This window comes from Cebus imitator, unplaced genomic scaffold (assembly GCF_001604975.1).
Source record: "Cebus imitator isolate Cc_AM_T3 unplaced genomic scaffold, Cebus_imitator-1.0 Scaffold26, whole genome shotgun sequence".
In the NCBI taxonomy this organism is placed as follows: domain Eukaryota; kingdom Metazoa; phylum Chordata; class Mammalia; order Primates; family Cebidae; genus Cebus; species Cebus imitator.
The window spans coordinates 2191327-2210903 of record NW_016107341.1 but is presented as its reverse complement, the minus strand read 5'-3'; the positions used below and the strand labels follow the sequence as shown (position 1 = coordinate 2210903).

Sequence of the window (19577 nt, the reverse complement as noted above, 5' to 3'; positions counted from 1 at the left end):
AAGTCATGCTCAAGTCAAATGGTTTAGGTAGAGCAGGAAGAGAAAACAGGGTGGCTAAAGAGTTTTGAACTTGTGGAATCCATGGTTACCTCAAATCCCTGCTGCTGAGAAGATCAACCAGGGTAAAAGTTGGAATTTCTAAGCAATATTCCAATTCTAGTTGAAGAACACATTACATGCTCTAAGTCCACTAAGGAATCCCAATTGCTGACATTATGTATTATTATTCTATGATCTATCCTCTCCAAGATTTGCTTTTGTAAAGCATAATCATAAACCAAGCTCAGGCATGGCAGTGATACCTTGATGTGTTAGAGTAAAAAAGACCTTTCCAGAACAGAAGACTATTCCAGGACCCAGAACTGGTTCATGGTACTGCATTTGTAAGATGAATTTTTTTCAGTGGACCCAGAATCAAAAGAATTTTATAATTTCTCAATGACTCTTATAACGTTAGAAAGTCTAATAATTTGATGGGAAATAAATGACTGTCAGACACATCTATCCCTATATCTCAAGCTTGGAAGTCTTATCTCTTAACAGAAAAGAGGGACAATAAAGGCCTCCAGCAAAGAGAGGAAATTCTTAGCATTTACCTTTGAAAACCTATGTGAGGAGTTGTACATGATGGAGCTTTTTGTTAGACAAAGGTTAGAAATGTTAGAGAGAGGGGGATATTTCATTATTTTACATTGGTGGTAGTTGAAAATAATTTTTCTTAATAAAGTTTTCTCAATGAAGTTTTATAGAACATTCTTAATCAAGTTTTTAAAATAAAGATTTATAGGACATTTTATTTTATTTTATTACTAAAAAGACATATTATATTCAGAAGTAAAACCATGGAAGACAATAAGCAGGAAGAAGGAGATTAGCTTAGTGGTTTTGATGTTTCATATGGCTCAGTGTTTGTTTTCCCAACATAAAAGGAATATTAAACAAGGGTCTCATCAAACACAGCAGCAGCTTTAGGGATTTCTGTGTCTCACTTTGCAATCTGAGCTGACCATGCACACAAACAACCATATCTAAGCGACCTGCAGTTGGTATTGATCTTGGCACCACCTACTATTATATGAGTGTTTTCCAGCAAAGAAAAGTAGAGATAATTGCCAATAATCAGGGACACTGAACCACACCAAGCTATGTGACCTCTAGGGATGCCAAACAATTAATTGGGGAATACTCTAAATAATCAAGTTGCAATGAAACCCACCAACATGGTTTCTGATGCCAAATGTCTGAATGAATGTAGATTAGATGATGCTGTTGTACAGTTTAATATGACACATGGTGGTAATATGCCTTTCATGGTGGTAAATGATGTTGGCAGGCCCAAGGTCCAAGTAGAATACAAGGGAGACACAAAAAGCTGCTACCCAGAGGAAGTGTCTTCTATGGTTCTGCCAAAGATGAAGGACATCGCAAAAGTCTACCTTGGGAAGACCGTTACCAATGCTGTGGTCACAGTGCCAGCTTACTTGAATGACTCTCAGCATCAGGGCTATCAAAGATGCTGGAACTACTGTTGGTCTCAATGTACTTGGAATTATCAATGATCCAGTTGTCGCTGCTATTGCTTACAGTTGAGACAAAAAGATTGGACCTGAAAAAAACATGCTGACTATTGACTATGGAATCTCTGAGGTCAAACCTATAGCCAGAGACACCCATTTAGGTGGAGAGGACCTTGACAACTGTATTGTCAACCATTCTGCTGATAAGTTCAAGAAGGACATCAGTGAGAACAAGAGAGCTGTCCAGCGCCTCTGTACTGCTTGTCAACGGGCTAAGCATACTCTCTTCCAGCTTCAAAAGCAGTACTGAGATCAATCCTCTTCATGAAGGAATCAATTTCTATACCTCCATTACCTGTGCTCAGTTTGAAGAACTGAATGCTGATCTGTTCTGTGGCACTCTGGACTTCATAAAGAAAGCCCTTTAAGATGCCAAACTAGGCAACCACAGATTACCGATAATGTCCTGGATGGTGGTCCTACTTTTATCCCCAAGATTTAGTAGCTTCTCCAAGGCACCTTCAATGGAAAAGGACTGAATGAGAGCATCAAACCTGATAAAGCTGTTGCTTATGATGCAGCTGTCCAGGCAGGCTTCCTGTCTGGAGACATCTCAAAATGTTCAAGATTTTCTGTTTTTGAATGTCACCCCTCTTTCCCTTGATATTAAAACTAAGGATGGAGTCATGACTGTCTTCATTCAGTGTAATATTGTCATTCCTACCAGGCAGACACAGGCCTTCACAACCTACTCTGACAAGCCTAGCATGTCATTACCAAGGATAATAACCTTTCTGGAAAGTTAGAGCTCAGCTGGCAGGCATACCTCCTGCACCCCATGGTGTTCATCAGATTGAAGTCACCTTTGATATGGATGCCAAGGGTATCTTCATTGTCTACTGTCACTGATGACAAGGGCCTTTTGAGCAAGGAAGACATTGAGCCTATGGTCCAGGAAACTGAGAAGTACAAAGCTAAAGATGAGAAGCAGAGGGACAAGGTGGCATCCAATAATGCACTTGATCCCTATGTGTTCAACATGCAAGCAACTGTTGAAGATGACAAATTTCAAGATTGACAATGAGCACAAACAGAAGATTCTCAGCAAGTGCCGTGAAATAATCAACTGGCTCAATAAGAATCAGACTGCAGAGAAGGAAGAATTTGAGCATGTGCAGCAAGAGCTGGAGAAAGCCTGCAAGTCCATCATGACCAAGCTGAACTAGAGTGCAAAAAACATGCCAGAAAGAATGCCAGGTGTATTTCCTGGTGGTAGAGCTCCTACCTCTGGTGGTGCTTCCTCAGGGCCCACCACTGGCTTTTGATTTGGATAAGCTTGATTAAGCCAATTCAGGTATACATGTAGCATTGTCCTACATAGTTAAAACACCAAAGAACCCAAAAGTGTAGCAAATTATATGGCAGTTTTAAGGTCAAGCTGCTATACTAAATTACTGGGCTGTCTCAATACTTGAATATGGAACATGTGCACAAGGAAGGGAAATAACATTCCACTTTATAAAGATTGCATTGTAAGTGGAAAATGCAATGTCTTAAATAAAACTGGATTTAAAATTGGAATCAAAAAAAGATGAAACAAAAGAAAGCTAACCACAACCCCCACCACTGACTAAAAAAAGATTTTGAGCTGAAATGAGCATTTATTTAATGTCTCTAGTGTGGGATAGTGGAAGAGGCAATGCTGGCATGAGAAGTCCAGTCTCTGGGTACTCTACACAGGATGCTTTTTACCATGTTATTGATGTTTCTTAAATATGGCTTTATTTCAAGCTTTTGAACCAAGAAATTTACAGAAATCCTTAGAATCACCATTTTCATCACATTAAAAAAAAACCTATATACAATAAAGTGAAAAGAACCAGTTTTTCTGGCTTTTGTGCTATTAATGGAAATTATCATGCATTTATGTTTATCAGTGTCCACACAGTAAAATAAACTTATGAAATATTTTTAAAATGCCTGCAACTATTTCCTTTTATTCCCTACCAATAAATGGAGCCTTAGTTGGGAAATTCATGTGTAAGTTTTTATCTGTAAAAGTAAAACTAAAACGACTAACATTTAAAGCAGTAAATTTGGGAGTAAATGAAATTTTAAAATGAATTGTCATTTTTACAAAATCAGATATTTAGAAGTTGTGTAAAAATCGTGGCAAAATGATTCAGGAGAAGTAAAACATGCATTTTACATTTGAACTTCAAAAACAAATACTTTCTTCTCACCTTTTTGATAAGGGAATGATTTAAAACCGAAACTCACTTTTGAGCACACATTTACTAATATTTTACATTTATGCATAACTCTTTAAACTCCTTTGTCAACAGGGAGTAAAACTACAGAGTACATCAGTTATAATAAATCGACTATCAAAATGGAAATCTTCTGCCTTTACAAGTCTTCCTTAGATTCTGGGTTTTCTAGCAGTCTGCTATTTTTGGCTTGATTCAATTTGGTTTCTGTATCCGACCTGTATGATTCACTGTATGACGGACTCTTTAATGTTTTATTTCACTTGGAACTTCTTATTACCAAGACCCGGTAGGTCAATAATGATTGAAAAAGTCCACCTGCACAAAATATGACTTGTTCAAACATTCTATTTGGACACCAGAGGGCAGAAGAATCACTTGAAGTGAAGGAATTCTGTAATTTATCCTTTTGCATCCTTGTGTTTCTAGGCTTATTAACATTGCAGAACAGTGATGTCACGCTTAGGCTAGGAGTTTGGGTTTGACTTTTTGTCAAAGGAAGTACAGCATTCTGTCAAAACCAAAAACTTAAAGTAAGTATGGTACACTGAAAGTTGTAGTGTTTATTTAACTGAGTGATAATGTCAACAGATGTCACTACTGGAAGAACAACTTAGAATTCAATCATAATTGCAATACAGATGCAGAAAATGTAAACACAATTTTAAAAATCTATTTTAAACCTTTAACTTGAGTGTAATATGGCTTTTAGTAAAGGTTCTAACAATGTCATAGAAAGCAAATTAGTCAGCAGTACTTTTATTAAAGTAAGATGTGTTCCTATGAATTGCAATAAGAGAAATGATAAGTTTAGTAAGGTTTCAAAATTCATTATTACTTGTGCATAGAACAGATAAATCCCTGGAAAAATAGCATAAGTTTCTGTTTGGTTGTTCATTTGTTATCACTTTGAAGGTAGAACAAAGGTAGGTTAATGGCTTTTGATTTGGAGTTAAGATGACTAAGTTTAATCCCAGTCATAACAATTCATAAGCTGTGAGACCATGAACATGTGTTTACCCTCATTGGGCTTGTTTCTTATCTATAAAATTGGGATAATAATACCTACTCTATATATTTGTTTTAAGAATGCAGTGAGATAACATATAAGGGTTTATCAGAGTATCTGGATGATGAGGAGTGTTCAATAATGACTTCTGATAAAATTTTGCTGGATATTTAGAGAAAATAGAATCATAACTTTACATAAACAAAAATTACTGAAATTGGGCTACTTTTAGAAAACAAATAAGAAAGAAGACCAGAAGATAATATAATTCAGCAGGGTATCAATCAGATGAATATCAGGAAATAGGTGCATATTAAAGAATAGCGAGAGAAGACTGATCAGAAAATTAAATATCTCTCTTCGTTCTGCTGTTTTTGGCAATATGATATTGGGAAAGTTATTTAATTATTCTGGGTGAAGTCATTCCATCCTCTGTAAAATGAGGGTGAATTATATGGTCTTTATCATTCACTCCAGTTCTTACATTCTCAAATTTTACAAGCATAGTTACCTGATATACTGTGAAATATAATTTCAATGATTTTATGTGTAGTGCTATTAACGGTAAAGCGAGTTTCTGAAAAGTGTATTTGTACAACAGATTTTCACATCACATATATGATGTTCCTAACTTCAACCTCAGTATTCTAAGTATAAAATATAATGTTTAAAAGTAGACTAATAGTATTGAATGCTAATAAAAAAATAAGATGTTGTAAAAATGACCAAAGAAGTAATGAAGTAAAAGACTACCTATTTATGCATGATTTTAGGTATTTTCAAATTTGGTCACGGTGATTTCAAAGAGAATATGTAAGTACCTAGTTATTTGGAAGTAACTGCTGTTCTTAGCTACCACAGATTTCTAGATAAAGCCTGCAAATATGTTAGTATGAATGATTGTCACTATTCTAACACAGAACTAACTAGAGTTAGTGAATAAAAATATTTAAAAATACCTGAATATCATTAGCCTCACACTAATAAATTATATTATGTGGTTGATCTCTTAATAAAGAGAGCATAGACATAACTGTTGAATTCAGTACAGCCGAAAAGAAAATCCTCCTTCCTTTAACCACAACTGTAAAATAAATAAATAAATAAATTTTAACAGTAACTGCCATGTTTTAAATCTCTCTAAGTTCTATAAAATGACATAATATTTGATGAAAGACAGTTTTCTTGGTGGAGTCCTCCAGAGGGGGCTTGGTCTTTCTGTTTCTAGTACTGATTGTAGCCTTAACAGGGGCTATGGTGGAAAGCCCATATTAAGGCGTGGTTCTCAGAGCTCAACTTCAGGTGCAAATGTGTTTACATAATTCTAAAGGCGTAGGAATTGTATGATAAGTATTAATCTTGGGAAAATATTCAGTAATAGCTTTCTTAAATGACCTTTCTTTCATCCTAATAATGCTTTTGTTATCCCAAGTTGTTAGAAAGTAAAAGTTAAGTATGTATTTGATGGTTTAGATACAGACTATTTGCTAAATAATTTTAAACTTTTCAAGAAAATTTCTACAGCATAAAGACTATATTCTAAGTACTCGGCAGTAGAGACCAGGATGTTTAACATAATCTGGTGTTTCCTTTCTCACTGATGAAACACACTCCCCACTGACATTTATGTTTTCCTATTTTCGGGGAGTCATTCACATTTCAGAGAAGTGTCTGTGTACTTATGAGGACAGTCATGTAAAATGTGAGTTCTCTTTAAGCCTGGCATGACATTCACAGCTCTTTTAGGCAGCAGCAGGGAAAGCAGTGACAACCACCACTTGTAAAGCATCTTTAACTTACACTTGACTTGGGAATAATGTAATGGTGATACATCAGCATGTAGTCATGTTGATAATTATTTTCTGTTTCTAAGACTCAACTGCTGTGTCTACATATGTGAATAATTTGTTGCTGTTGTAATTAATGTGAATTCTCAGCTCCCAACTCATTCTCCTATAATATCTAGATAATTGAAAAAAATTATGGCCTGAATGGTGACAGTTTTATTTAAAAAAACAAACAAACAAACAAAACTAATGTAGAAAGAAAAGGCTCAGAATGTGACAATCTATAATATTTAACCCCAAAGTATTAATACAGTGAAACTTATCCAGCTCAAGCTGTTTTCCAAATTTTAATCTCACATGTACACACACACACACACACACACACACACACACACACAATCTTTCATGGAAGGTAAAAATAATATAATTTAACATTTTTTTTAGTGTAATATCATAGTATAAGAACTAATAACTGGGACGTAGTGTAAGAACAATGACCTTGAATTTATAGTATCATAGTAAAGAACCAAGAATTTGAAGCTTGGGGTTGAAACCCCAGCCCTATCACTAATTAGCTTTGTGACCTTGGGCAAGTTACTGTACCTGTCTGTGCCTAACATTCCTCATCGTATAATGGAATTAATAATAACAGCACATGTTTCATGGGATTATTATGAGTATTAAATAAGTTAATATTTGTAAAACATTTAGAAAAATACCTCTATATCCTAAGTGCTATATTACTGTTAAAATATAAGCAAATGAAACTACTAAGTACAACTGTGATATCTGAGGAATAAAAAGTAGTTAAAAAAGAGAATAACCTAGGCTGGGCCCAGTGGCTCACGCCTGTAATCCCAGCGCTTTGGGAGGCTGAGGCGGGCGGATCATCTGAGGTCAGGAGTTCAAGACCAGCCAGGCCAACATGGTGTAACCCCGTCTCTATTAAAAATACAAAAATTAGCTAGATGTGGATATGCACGCCTGTAATCACAGCTACTCTGGAGGCTGAGGCAGGAGAATTGCTTGAACCTGGGAGGTGGAGGTGGCAGTGAGCTGAGATCACGTCACTGCACTCAGCCTGGGCAACAGAGCAAGACTCTGACAAAAAAAAAAAAAAAAAATAGAGAAAGAATAACCTAATTACTAAGTACGTGAATAGACATTTCTCCCAGGAAGACATATGGATGGCCAACAGGTACATGAAAATTGTTCATCACTAATCAGAGAAATACAAATCAAAACCACAATGAGATATCACTTCTCATCTATCAGGATGGATAATATCATAAAAACAAAAGATGAGTATTAAGGAAAATGTGGGAAATTGGAACCCGTGCACACTGTTAGTGGTATTGCAAAGTGGTACTACCACTATGGAAAAGAGTGTGGCAGTTCCTCAAAAAATTAAAAATAGAACTACCATATGATACAGCAATCCTACTTCAGGGTATTTATCTAAAATAATTGAAATTAGGATATCAAAGATATGTGAGAGAGTATCACTCTTAGGTTCATTGCAGCACTATTCACAATAGCCAAGATATGGAAACATATGAATGGATGAAGAAAATGTATGTGTGTGTATGTGTGTGTGTGTGTGTGTGTACACAATATATCTGGGATTATATATTATATAGCTATATACGTGAGACGTATCATATAAAAATGTATATATATACATATACTATATACAATATATGCATCATATATGTATATATCTATATACATGTGATACACATATCTCTATATGTGTATATAGATATATAGGGTGTGTGTGTGTGTGTGTGTGTATATATACGTATATATATAAAAGGAGATTCCATTCATCCTTTAAAAACAAGGAAATTCTACATACACTATGAAACAACGTAAATGAATCTTAAGGACATTATGTTGAGTGAAATAAGGCATTTGCAGAGAAATGAACACTGCATGATTCCACTTATATAAGGTATCTATAATAGTCAAAATAATTGATCAAAAAGCAGAATTGTGGTTTCCAAGGGCAATAGGCATAAGGTTTCTGTTAACTAAAATGAGTAAGCGTTGGAGATCCACTGTACAACATTGTACCTATACTCAACAATAATGAATGGTAAATTTAAAAGTTTAAGGGGGTAGATCTCATGTTAAATGTTCTCATCACAATAATAAAAAGAGAAAATTAAAAAATGAGTCCTGAAAATCATATTATTTGAAAAAAAAATGTTTCCACAAACATCATTATCACTTTATAATCAAGTCAGAAACCATCCTTGAAACAAATTTATATTGAGGCATTATTAAGAAAAAAAATAGAGATGGTTGTATAGTACACTTTCCAAGTTTAATTAGGTTATATGACAGGAAGATGGAAAGAGAATTCAGAAAGCATAGCTACCAGCTGGTTCTCCTTTAAGAATGAACATATGAAAATGTAATATTCAGTAAAATTTGAGGAGTTAAGTCAATATTTTTCTCAGCTATTTTGGTAATTATTTTAGACCTCTTGATAGTAATATTCAGAATAAATCCAAAATGAAAAAAGTATCTTTCCTCTTTAATATTGTCCGTAAATAATCCTGATGTTAAAATCACTTAAACTGATGTTAAAATCACTTAAACTGTCTTAATTATATATATATATATATATGTATATATGTATATATGCACACATTTTTTTTTTGAGATGGAGTTTTACTCATGTTTCCCAGGCTGGAGTGCAATGACACGGTCTCGGCTCACAGCAACCTCTGCCTCCTGGGTTCAGGCAATTCTCCTGCCCCAGCCTCCTGAGTAGCTGGGATTATAGGCACGAGCCACCATGTCCAGCTAATTTTTTGTATTTTTAGTAGAGACGGGGTTTCACCATGTTGACCAGGATGGGTTCAATCTCTTGACCTCGTGATCCACCCGCCTCGGCCTCCCAAAGTGCTGGGATTACAGGCGTGAGCCACCACGCCCGGCTGTCTTAATAATATTAACAAAAGTTTTAAAAATCCTTTTACTTTAAATACATATAACAGTATTTTGAACTGCAGTTGTTTACATTTTAAACAAATGTATAAACTCTAAAATACATTTCTTACTTCTATCATTTATGCTTTAAACATGATTTATACTATCTAAAAAAAAAGTTTTGACTGAGGATTTTCTAAAATTCCTTTCCCATTTAAAAAGTGCATATTATTCTAAGGTACAATTAAGTAAAGAAAAGATAAATGCATAACAAAAAAGATAAATTAAGTGAACCATTATGATGTGGTCTTTTCAAAGTAGAAGTGGGGATTAGAAGACTGCATGCAGAGCTGCATGTGAGAAATAATACTTCTTTGACATTTCCATCTAATTTAGAAAATCTGTCATTCTAGATAACTAAATCTTTCCAATGATTCTATCAGCATAAACATGTTGGGGATAAGCTCCATATTGTCAGCATGGTTAGAGCCTTATGACATGGTCTATTTTCTCAAAGTAACTAAAATTCTTATTCAAATGCTAAATTTCAATGAAGGATGAAAATGCTAACACATCACTGTAAATAAATAATAGTTATTATAGCACATGTGTCTCTGGTGAATAGCAGTTTATTCCAATTAAAATAGGAATTAAATATGGGCTTAGGAAAATCATTTGATTATTAGGTTGAATACATACTGTACCAGGTCGTGGATAAGGAATTCTCCCATCATACTGCACCCAACGATGGTCTACACTTTCCTTATGAGCATATGGGCCATTAAAAACTGCTCTGATGTCAGCCATGCTATATACACAAACAGCAGAGCCTTTGAAGATGGAGCTGAAAAAAAGCAACATGATTCAGTCATTCACTGATTAATTCAATAAACACTGAGCACATACTATCAGCAAATGCTGTGGACAAAATTTACTTAGTGCATTTATTCTGACAGGTACTGTAGACACAATGTGCCTATGTCCTCAAGTGACTTATAGCCAAACAATTCTAAATAAAGTGTAATAATAACTCCATTGCCAGTACATATAGTAAGCAAAGTAGAATATGCATGAGTACCCAGCACAGGGATGCCAGCTAAGTTTTCAGGGAGTTTTTAAATAAATAGAAATTATCTTAAAAAAACCTTGGAATATAAAAAGGAATATGCATGAAAGAGTATTAATATATATCTACATGTTCGTCCATTTTATTTGAAGTTATTATAGCATAATGCCTCCCAAAGAGCTTACAAAATAAAAGGTGATATTACCTACTTTTTAAGAAGGAGTTATTTAAATATTTGAATAATATTCTCATTTGTTTTCTTACAGTGAATGAATATACATTAAACATTAATTGCCAAATAATTTATTTATATGATCTTTATTAGACTGATTTAAAAATGTTGAAACAATCTTTTTTCTTTTTGGTCCTCCTTGAATTTATGAGTTTATGTATTATATTAACTCATCTGATACTTAAAGTAATTATAATTACACAGGGTTAGAGAAGGTATTAAAAGGCAAAAAGCTCCATAGGAATTTTACAAATTTTTGCAAAGTCATGAAAATTAACACTAATCAGATGGCTTTTTTTTTTTTTTACTTTATTTCTAGAAATTAAGACATCTTTTTTGGGTTGAAAACTTCACTATTTATGATCTAAGAGATGTATTAAAAATCTAAAACTCTTAGCATTAACAAATAAGACTAATGCTTCTCTAGCATGGTAACTCAATTATTAATATTCTGGGAATGACATTAATGGAAACTTTGAGAGGTAATGGTAAACAGGTAGTTGGGAAAAAAGCTAGCTGCTCAGTATGGAGGTGGCATTGCCACAAAAATCATATAATCTGCCTAGGATATTTTAAGCCTCATTCTTAATGGTATTGCCATTATGGCAGGTTAATTATATCTTCCTGATGGACAAAGGATGTGACATACATTTCAACGTCACTTTGGTCTTTAGGATGGCATTAAAAACAAAACAATAAAGTATAGGAAGAACAAAGAGCTAACTTGTAACTTCACACTCTGGGTGGGCAGAAACTTAATAGGAGAAAAAAACGAACTATCTTGGGGCTATATTTTCCTGGCACATGTCCGTGCCTTGTGTGTGGAGCAGAGTGACTTCAAAGAAAGTTCTGCAACTGGAAAGGTGCCAAGAGAACTAGGGTTGGGATACTTGACTAGAGGCACTTCTTGTACCTTTTTATATTTGGATATAAATTAACAGAAAAACTGGAGTCCAAAATAGCACTTTTCTACAATACCTGCTTTATTTTCATATTTAAACATTCATATTCTGTAACTTATAATGAATCAGATAGTATTTTGTTTTCTGATATATTCTGAACCAATAGAGCATTTCAGTTTATGAATAAGGTATTGTGAACTAAAGAAGGATTGTGCTACAGAAAAAAATTAAACTACATTGTGCATATAAAATAGATTAAAAATGTATTCAGTAGGAGGCAGTATGACCTTTTTTTCAGTATCAGTATCAGTATCTTCAATTCCTCCTATACTGATGTCAATACACATTGATAAAAATTGACAGCAGAGCTATGGAAAATGTGAAAACTATTTCCAAGAATGTAGGCAGTCATAGGGAACAGGAGTAAGGACGTGCTTTGAACATAGTCAAATTTAAGTTACTGAATTAAACAAAATTAAGGCAGTGGGGCCCACATATTTTTTGAGAAAGTTTCATAGATGCTGGTACAACATTTTTCTTTTCTTTTCTTTTTTTCAGACGGAGTTTCACTCTTGTTGCCTGGGATGGAGTGCAATGGCATGATCTTGGCTCACTGTAACCTCTGCCTCTGAAGCTCAAGCGATTCTTCTGCCTCAGCCTCCTGAGTAACTGGTATTACAGGCGCACACCACCACACCTGGCTAATTTTTTGTGTTTTAGTAGAGATGGGGTTTCACCATGTTGGGGAGGCTGGTCTCAAACTCCTGACCTCAGGTGATCCACCTGCCTTGGTCTCCCAAAGTGCTGGGATTACAAGTCTGAGCCACTATACCCAGAGATGCTAGTACAACTTTTAAGGAAGTCAGAGGGTCCCAATGATAAGTACAGAAAAGCATTATGCAAAAAGAAGACAAAAATACAGGAGTAGAAACCAGGAAATTATCCTCACTTCAAGTCCTATTTTTACCACTAATTGGCTGCTCCTTTTTGAGCAAGTAATGCAAACATTCTTTGCCTAAATTAGTAAAGCAGTGACATAGTCATAACAGCGACACCTATCTTTATAGTGTAACTCAGAAATAATTACAGAAGAGCATGTGATGATGTTTTAAAAGTTAAGACTGTCCCATCTCATGATTATAGCCTCACCTTAACCATTTATCCACATATTTCGTTTGTACTACCACTATAATGCATATTTGGAAGTACTTACTATGATTAATATATGCACATACCTTTTGTTTTTGTTTTGTTTTGTTCTGAGACAGGGTCTCACTCTGTCACTCAGGCTGGAGTGCAGTGACATCATCATGGCTCACTGCAGCCTCTACTCCCAGGCTCAAACAATCCTCTGACCTCAGCCTTCTGAGTACCTGGGACTACAGGCATGAGCTACCATGGCTGGCTAATTAAAAAAAATTTTTTTTGGAGAGACTGGGCCTCACTATGTTGTCCAGGCTGGTCTTGAACTCCTGAGGTCAAGCCATCCTCCCACTCTGGAATCCTGAAGGGCTCGGATTATAGGCGTGAGTTACTGTGTCTAGCCTGCATATGCCTTTTGCACCCAGAACATTTATTTTAGGACTTTATCTCACAGATACGTTTGTTCATATGGGGAATGGCATATGCACAAGATTCGTCACTGAAACATTGTATGCAGCAGTAGGGGTTTGGAAATAACAGAAATGTCCACGTTCAGGGGACTGGTTAAATAACCTGTGGTAATTATTATAGCGAATGTTATGCTGATGTAAATAGAAAAAGGAGAACTTTTACACTGATATTGAATGATTTTTAAGAAACACTAAATGAAAAGGTAAAATGAAAAAACATGTTTATGACACATTACTACAAAGGCAGGGACAAAAATAACCTACAATTATATTGGCTTGCTTACATATAAAATTCCCTAGAAGCATTAAAAGCATTTTGTTGAACATACCTGGTTGTAGTAAAGACTCCGTATACTACAGGATTTCTTTCATCTCTTGTGGGGAGTAAATAAATATCTTCTATTAAAGGGGAAAAATAAATATTTACTCTTATTTTTCAGTATTACATTTGCTTTTTTGTTAATAACACAACTGAAACTCTAAAAATCTAAATGGTATATAAGATTAAAATAACAGAGGCACTATATTATGCCTTGAGAAATCAAAAATAAAATATTTTTTCTCCCTGACTATGTATGGGATGGTACAATTAATAATCTCCAAGGCAGTTTTCAATTATAAATCTCTGATTTCATGTAAAATAGAAAATACAAACTAAAAAGAGGTAATTTTTACCCTCTAGTGTAAAAAAGGTCCATCCTATAATTTTGTCAACTTAGCAATTAATTTACCTTTTTTTTTTGAGACAGAGTCTTGCTCTTCACCCAGCCTGGAATGCAGTGGCACGATCTCTGCTCACTGCAACCTATGCCTCCCAGGTTCAAGCTATTCTGCTGCCTCAGCCTTCCAATTAGCTGGGATTACAGGTGCCTGCCACCAGCCCGAATAATTTTCGTATTTTTAGTAGAGATGGGGTTTCGCCATGTTGGCCAGGCTGGTCTCAAACTCTTAACCTCAAGTGATCCACCTGCCTTGGCCTGCCAAAGCACTGAGATTGCAGGTGTGAGCCACTATGCCCGGCCTCATTTACCTATTTCGTAACAATATGAAAATAGCTACCCCAAAATTAGTTCAATATTGATAGTAAGGTATGTGCAAATAATATTATTTAAAAGACTAATATGTGAATGTGCTTATATACAATATAAGAGGTCATCCACGATTACTGAGTATATACTTTAAGCTTGTAAAATTCGCAATACTGATGAAATAATTCCCTGATATAGATGATCATTTTTACATTACATGGCAAAAACAGGAACAAGTTCAAGAAGATAAAAGCTAATAGTGTAGCATTATACACAACCAAAAAAAAAAAATCATTGTAGGACTTGGAAGGCGTTTTTGAGGGAGTGAAGAGGAGAAGTGAAATAGAAGAAGCTGTCTGCTGCTTCTGAGAATTCTTTTCATTAACAAGTTCGAGGGACGGTGTTCACCAAATCTCCTGTACTTTCCAGCAGAGGGCATCCGTGGAATAGAGAATCCAAGTTTTCCTACCTATAAAAGGTGGCTTCTTTCAAAATGAAAGACTGCATGGAGAATGGGTGAACTGTGTAGTTCCAGAGCTCATATCTTTCTGTTTCTTGCTGTAGTTTTGTTTCCTTCACTTACTTTGAGGACTCTTATAAGGAGAAGAGTTACTGCATTACAACGTGTGCCCGGACCTAGAGCATTTCCGTGTACTTTGTGTGTGAATTTTAGTAAGAACTACTGCTATAAGGTTTGCTGGTATATAATTAATCAGACATTTGGAGCTAAAGCAAAATACATGCCAAGTTACTTAATTAGGCAGTAAGGCTTTTCCAAGAAAGAAGGAAAGAAGGAACTTACGAAGCTCATCAAAGTAAGTATCTGCCCCATCACTTCCAGGAATTGAGCAAATCAATCTGGCCTTAAGAAAAGTCGTCCACTTGTTTATCAGGCTGCGTTGTCCTCCTGCATCATTCTGACATGGAATAAATAAATAAATATAAACATTTACCAACACAATTCCATCACTCACTAAAACTGGTGGCTATTACAAGTGTGTTATATTGATTGCTTACAAAGACATAGAACCTAGATATTTAGTGCTTGAACTTTAAAAGAAGAAAAAAGACAATATTGGCCCTCAACATTCAATGTTTTTCTCATGGTTAAATAAATTCAATATAAGCAATTTAGCTCTATTGGATGAGTAGATGCATACAAGGCAATAGTAAATAAGGCAGCTTGAAATCAAATCCCACCTGCCAATTTTTTGCTTCAAGACCTGTAAGAGACTATTTAAGTGTCTATTTTCTCTTTGATAAAAATGATAAATGCCTTGAACTATGGTCAGTTAATTTTTGTTGTTGTTGTTTTTCGGAGATGGAGTCTGTGTTGTTCAGGCTGGAGTGAGTGATTATTCACAGGCAAGACCACAGCACACTACAGCCTCAAACTCCTGGGCTCAAGTAATCCTCCCATATTAGCCTCCTGAGTAGCTGATACTACAGGTGTGTACCACTGCACCCAGCTGAAATACGGTTAGTTTGATGATTAAATGGGAAAAAAAGCCTATAAAATATTTAGCATAGTCCCAGTCAACTTGAGTTTAATGAATACTAGTACTGACTTGTATATTATTTATAGGATTAAAGACAATATTTGCATCCTTTAGCAATGTGTCACTTTATAGGCTTAAAAGTGTTTTTCAAATTTAATGTCTTACTAATTAAATGTCCTACTAATTGTTTATGACAAGGCAACATAAACATATGCATAACACATATATAAAAACCATCCTTTTGCCTATAATCTCAGCACTTTGGGAGGCCAAGACAGGAGGATCACTTGAACCCAGTAGTTTGAGATCAGTATGGTCAACATAATGAGGTTTCATCTCTACAGAAATTTTAAAAATTAGCCATGTGTGGTGGTATGTGCCTGCAGTCCCCGCTATTCAGGAGGCTAAAGAGGGAAGATTGCTTATGCCTGGGAGGTCGAGGCTGCAGTGAGCCATATTTGTGCCATTGATTCCAGCCTCGGTGACAGAGTAAGACCCTGTCTCAAAAACAAACAAAACCAAAACCAAAACAATTATTTTAAAGAATATTTATCTATATTTTCCATACTTTATTTTTACTTTGAAATGGTTCATTAAAAATGTTCTTTAAGCATTTAGCTAAACATAAACACTTAAATCAATTAAAGAATAAACAGGATTATACTACTCAATAATTCAACATAAAAATATATGTTCTCATTTTTAAATTAATATATACCTGTTGATATGGTTTGGTTCTGTGTCCCCACCCAAATCTCATTTTGTAGCTCCAATAATTCCCACGTGTTGTGGGAGGGACTCTGTGGGAGATGACTGAATTATGGAGGCGGATATTTCCCATGCCATTCTCGTGTTAATGAATGGGTCTCATGAGATCTTATGGTTTTAAAAATGGCAGTTGCCCTGCATAAGCTCTCTTTTCCTGCTGCCATCCAGGTAAGATGTGACTTGCTCCTCCTTGCCTTCTGCCATGATTGTGAGGCCTCCCAAGTCATGTGAAACTGAGTCCAATAAAACATCGTTATTTTGCAAACTGCCCAATCTCCAGTATGTCTTTATCAGCAGTGTGAAAACAGACTAATACACCTGTGAACACTGAATAAGTATGATTTTTCATTCATTTGACTCAACTAGCTCTGCTGTACTTATAATAAAATGAGACTAATATATTTAAATTACTATTGGAGCCATCTTTTCTAATAATTTACTTATATTTAAGTATAAATTATATAAAGTCATTTATCCTTCAATCAATCTATGTTCTGTAAAGTTAATGAGAAGTTAACTATTAAGTTTCAAGTCTGAATATCTAGAAACTTTTTCCTTTTATCTCTGAAATTAAACTAAATTAGAGAAAAGCATCTAAATGACTATAACAAACAAGAGAATTTGAAATCATCTAAATACTATGTTTGAAGAAAGGTGGGGGGAAGAGGGAAAGGAAACCAGAGACCAGAGGTATCTTGATAGCCTTAGCACCTAACACCAAGGGCACCTATGGTATGTAATACCCAGAGTGAATCATTTTTTACATTCCCTTCCCACTAAAGATATATTTTCCGTAATATTTATGTAAAAATCAGTAATAATAATTATTTTCTTTATTTTCTCTTTATGTTTATAACACACAATTCTAAAATAATAACTTTGAAATTTAAAAGCAACAACATTCAATAAAATAGTTCATGTATCAACCAAAAAATTGGCACTCAAGGAAAAACTATCACATCTCACAGTTTGCACTATGTCTCACTGTTTTAAATTTTAAATGATTCCAAATTATTATGTACTTACTCTTTGAACATATGTGCAGCTGATTCATGTGTGCTGCAGGTTGACTATCCACACAAATATCCATATATACACATAGACGTATATATAATAGATACACAGTAGTAAACAGCAATTTAAAATCTAGACCAACAAGACTCTTCTGTGATTAGTATACAGATATTGTCACTGATACTTTTACAACTACTGGTAGGTGGTGATAATAAAAAGCACAATAATTTTTAGTTGGTTATTGAATAATTTTTAATTCTCGCTAGAAAAATGCACTACCTAAAATTCCCTCCACTTAGCTCCCGATAAGTCACTAAATCTCTCTCACTGTTGAATAAGACATGATTAATTAGTTAATAAATAACTAAGAATAAAACATTTTAAAAAATCAGAATGGTATAGAGTATGGGCCAAGGAGTTTGAGTCTCCTCTAAAATTTCTTTATAGTGGGAAAATGACAAAAGCTTCACTGAAGAGTGGATTTAAAGCTAACTTTTTACAATAATAGATGGGACCTAACTACAGATGAAGAGATTGGTTCAGGAAATATGTTCATCGCTGGAAACTAGGGAAAAGGACAATGGGTGGAACAATCCAGAACATGTGGGGAGAACCAGTATAAATTGTGGTTAGATGAAGACTGAGATCAATTAAAATAGTGAAGGAAAAAGTTATAAAAAGTAAATTGGGGTAAGATCAAGGAAAGCTTTAGTGCCAGGCCAAAGTGTCTGTATGTTATTAAGTGCACATGAAGAACTATTAAAAAATTTAGTAATTGGCAAAGAAGTTAAATAATCAGCTTCCTTTTAAGAAAATGTATAATATATTCTATATAGTGACTCTCTTATAAAAAGCATGTCTGTAATTGGTCTTACATTTACATTTTACATACGTTTATTATGAGTATTATTGTTAAAAAATAAAATATGTTTCAGCCATCTATTGGATGATTTCAGATATTATGATTATTATTGTTAAAAAATAAAGTATGTTTCAGCCATCTATTGGATGATTTCAGATGTCTGCAGATGCAGACAGATTTATCTAGATAGGACTTGTTTATAATGCCAATATCCTCAGATCATTTAAGAATAGATATCTATACATGAATAAGAATGAGCAAAAATATTGATGCTTTCTCCTAATGTAACAAGTTCTGTGTCCACGTATAGTAGGGTTCCAGTGAGAAGAGGCATATCTGGAATTATCAGAATCTAAGATAATTTTAAATGAATTTAAATATATAAGATATTTTCTAATCTTCTCATGACTCTTGACTTAGATCTTTTTAAGGTAACATATCTAATCTTTACATTTTTAGCAGCTTTCTAGTTGTGCTAAGCAGAGGTCTAGTAAAAACACTTTTATTTCAATGCATTATTATATATTCATGGTATTTATTAAATTGTCTTTGCCTACATTTGTATATTTTGAGAGGGTCAGCAGCAAATACAAAAGTAATGTTGATTCAATAAGTATAAACATATATATCAGTGATTATGAATAAAATGCTGGAGACTAAAGTTTAGTTAACCCATCACAGAATATGTGATGAAATTATTTTGCTAAGTGAATACACATATAATCAGAATATCTGCTTAATGACATTCCTTTAACAGGTATATACAGTATTACTTCATAAAAACGAGCAATCATATTTTCTTTTAAATATTTTACTATGTAAACATGACAATAAATTGTTCATTTTTCAAACATTTCCTACCTTTCTGTTTACAATTATCATCGATATTTAAGGTAACCATAAGAAAATTCTAACTAGCAGAATAATCCTATCTAGATTTGTTGGACAGGAAAGGGATTTAAACTGTACCTGCATTTCTTTTAACCTGACAATAAAAGTAGAAATTTTTTGAACAAAATAATCTTACCTACCCAGCCCCTCAGGAATAGAAAGATTAAAAAAAAAAAAAA

At 34.4% G+C, this 19577-nt stretch overlaps 1 protein-coding gene across 1 annotated transcript in view; it reads right to left on the bottom strand.

Moving 5' to 3' along the window:
• The window catches only part of SEMA3D (semaphorin 3D), a 206559-nt gene that overhangs the window by 31547 nt on the left and 155435 nt on the right, over nt 1-19577 (bottom strand). Inside the window, exons 9-11 of the mRNA XM_037736584.1 lie at nt 15167-15281; nt 13666-13735; nt 10223-10367 (exon numbers count right to left, since the gene is read on the bottom strand). Coding sequence (XP_037592512.1) covers nt 10223-10367; nt 13666-13735; nt 15167-15281 — 330 coding nt within the window. The remainder of the gene's footprint in view (nt 1-10222; nt 10368-13665; nt 13736-15166; nt 15282-19577) is intronic.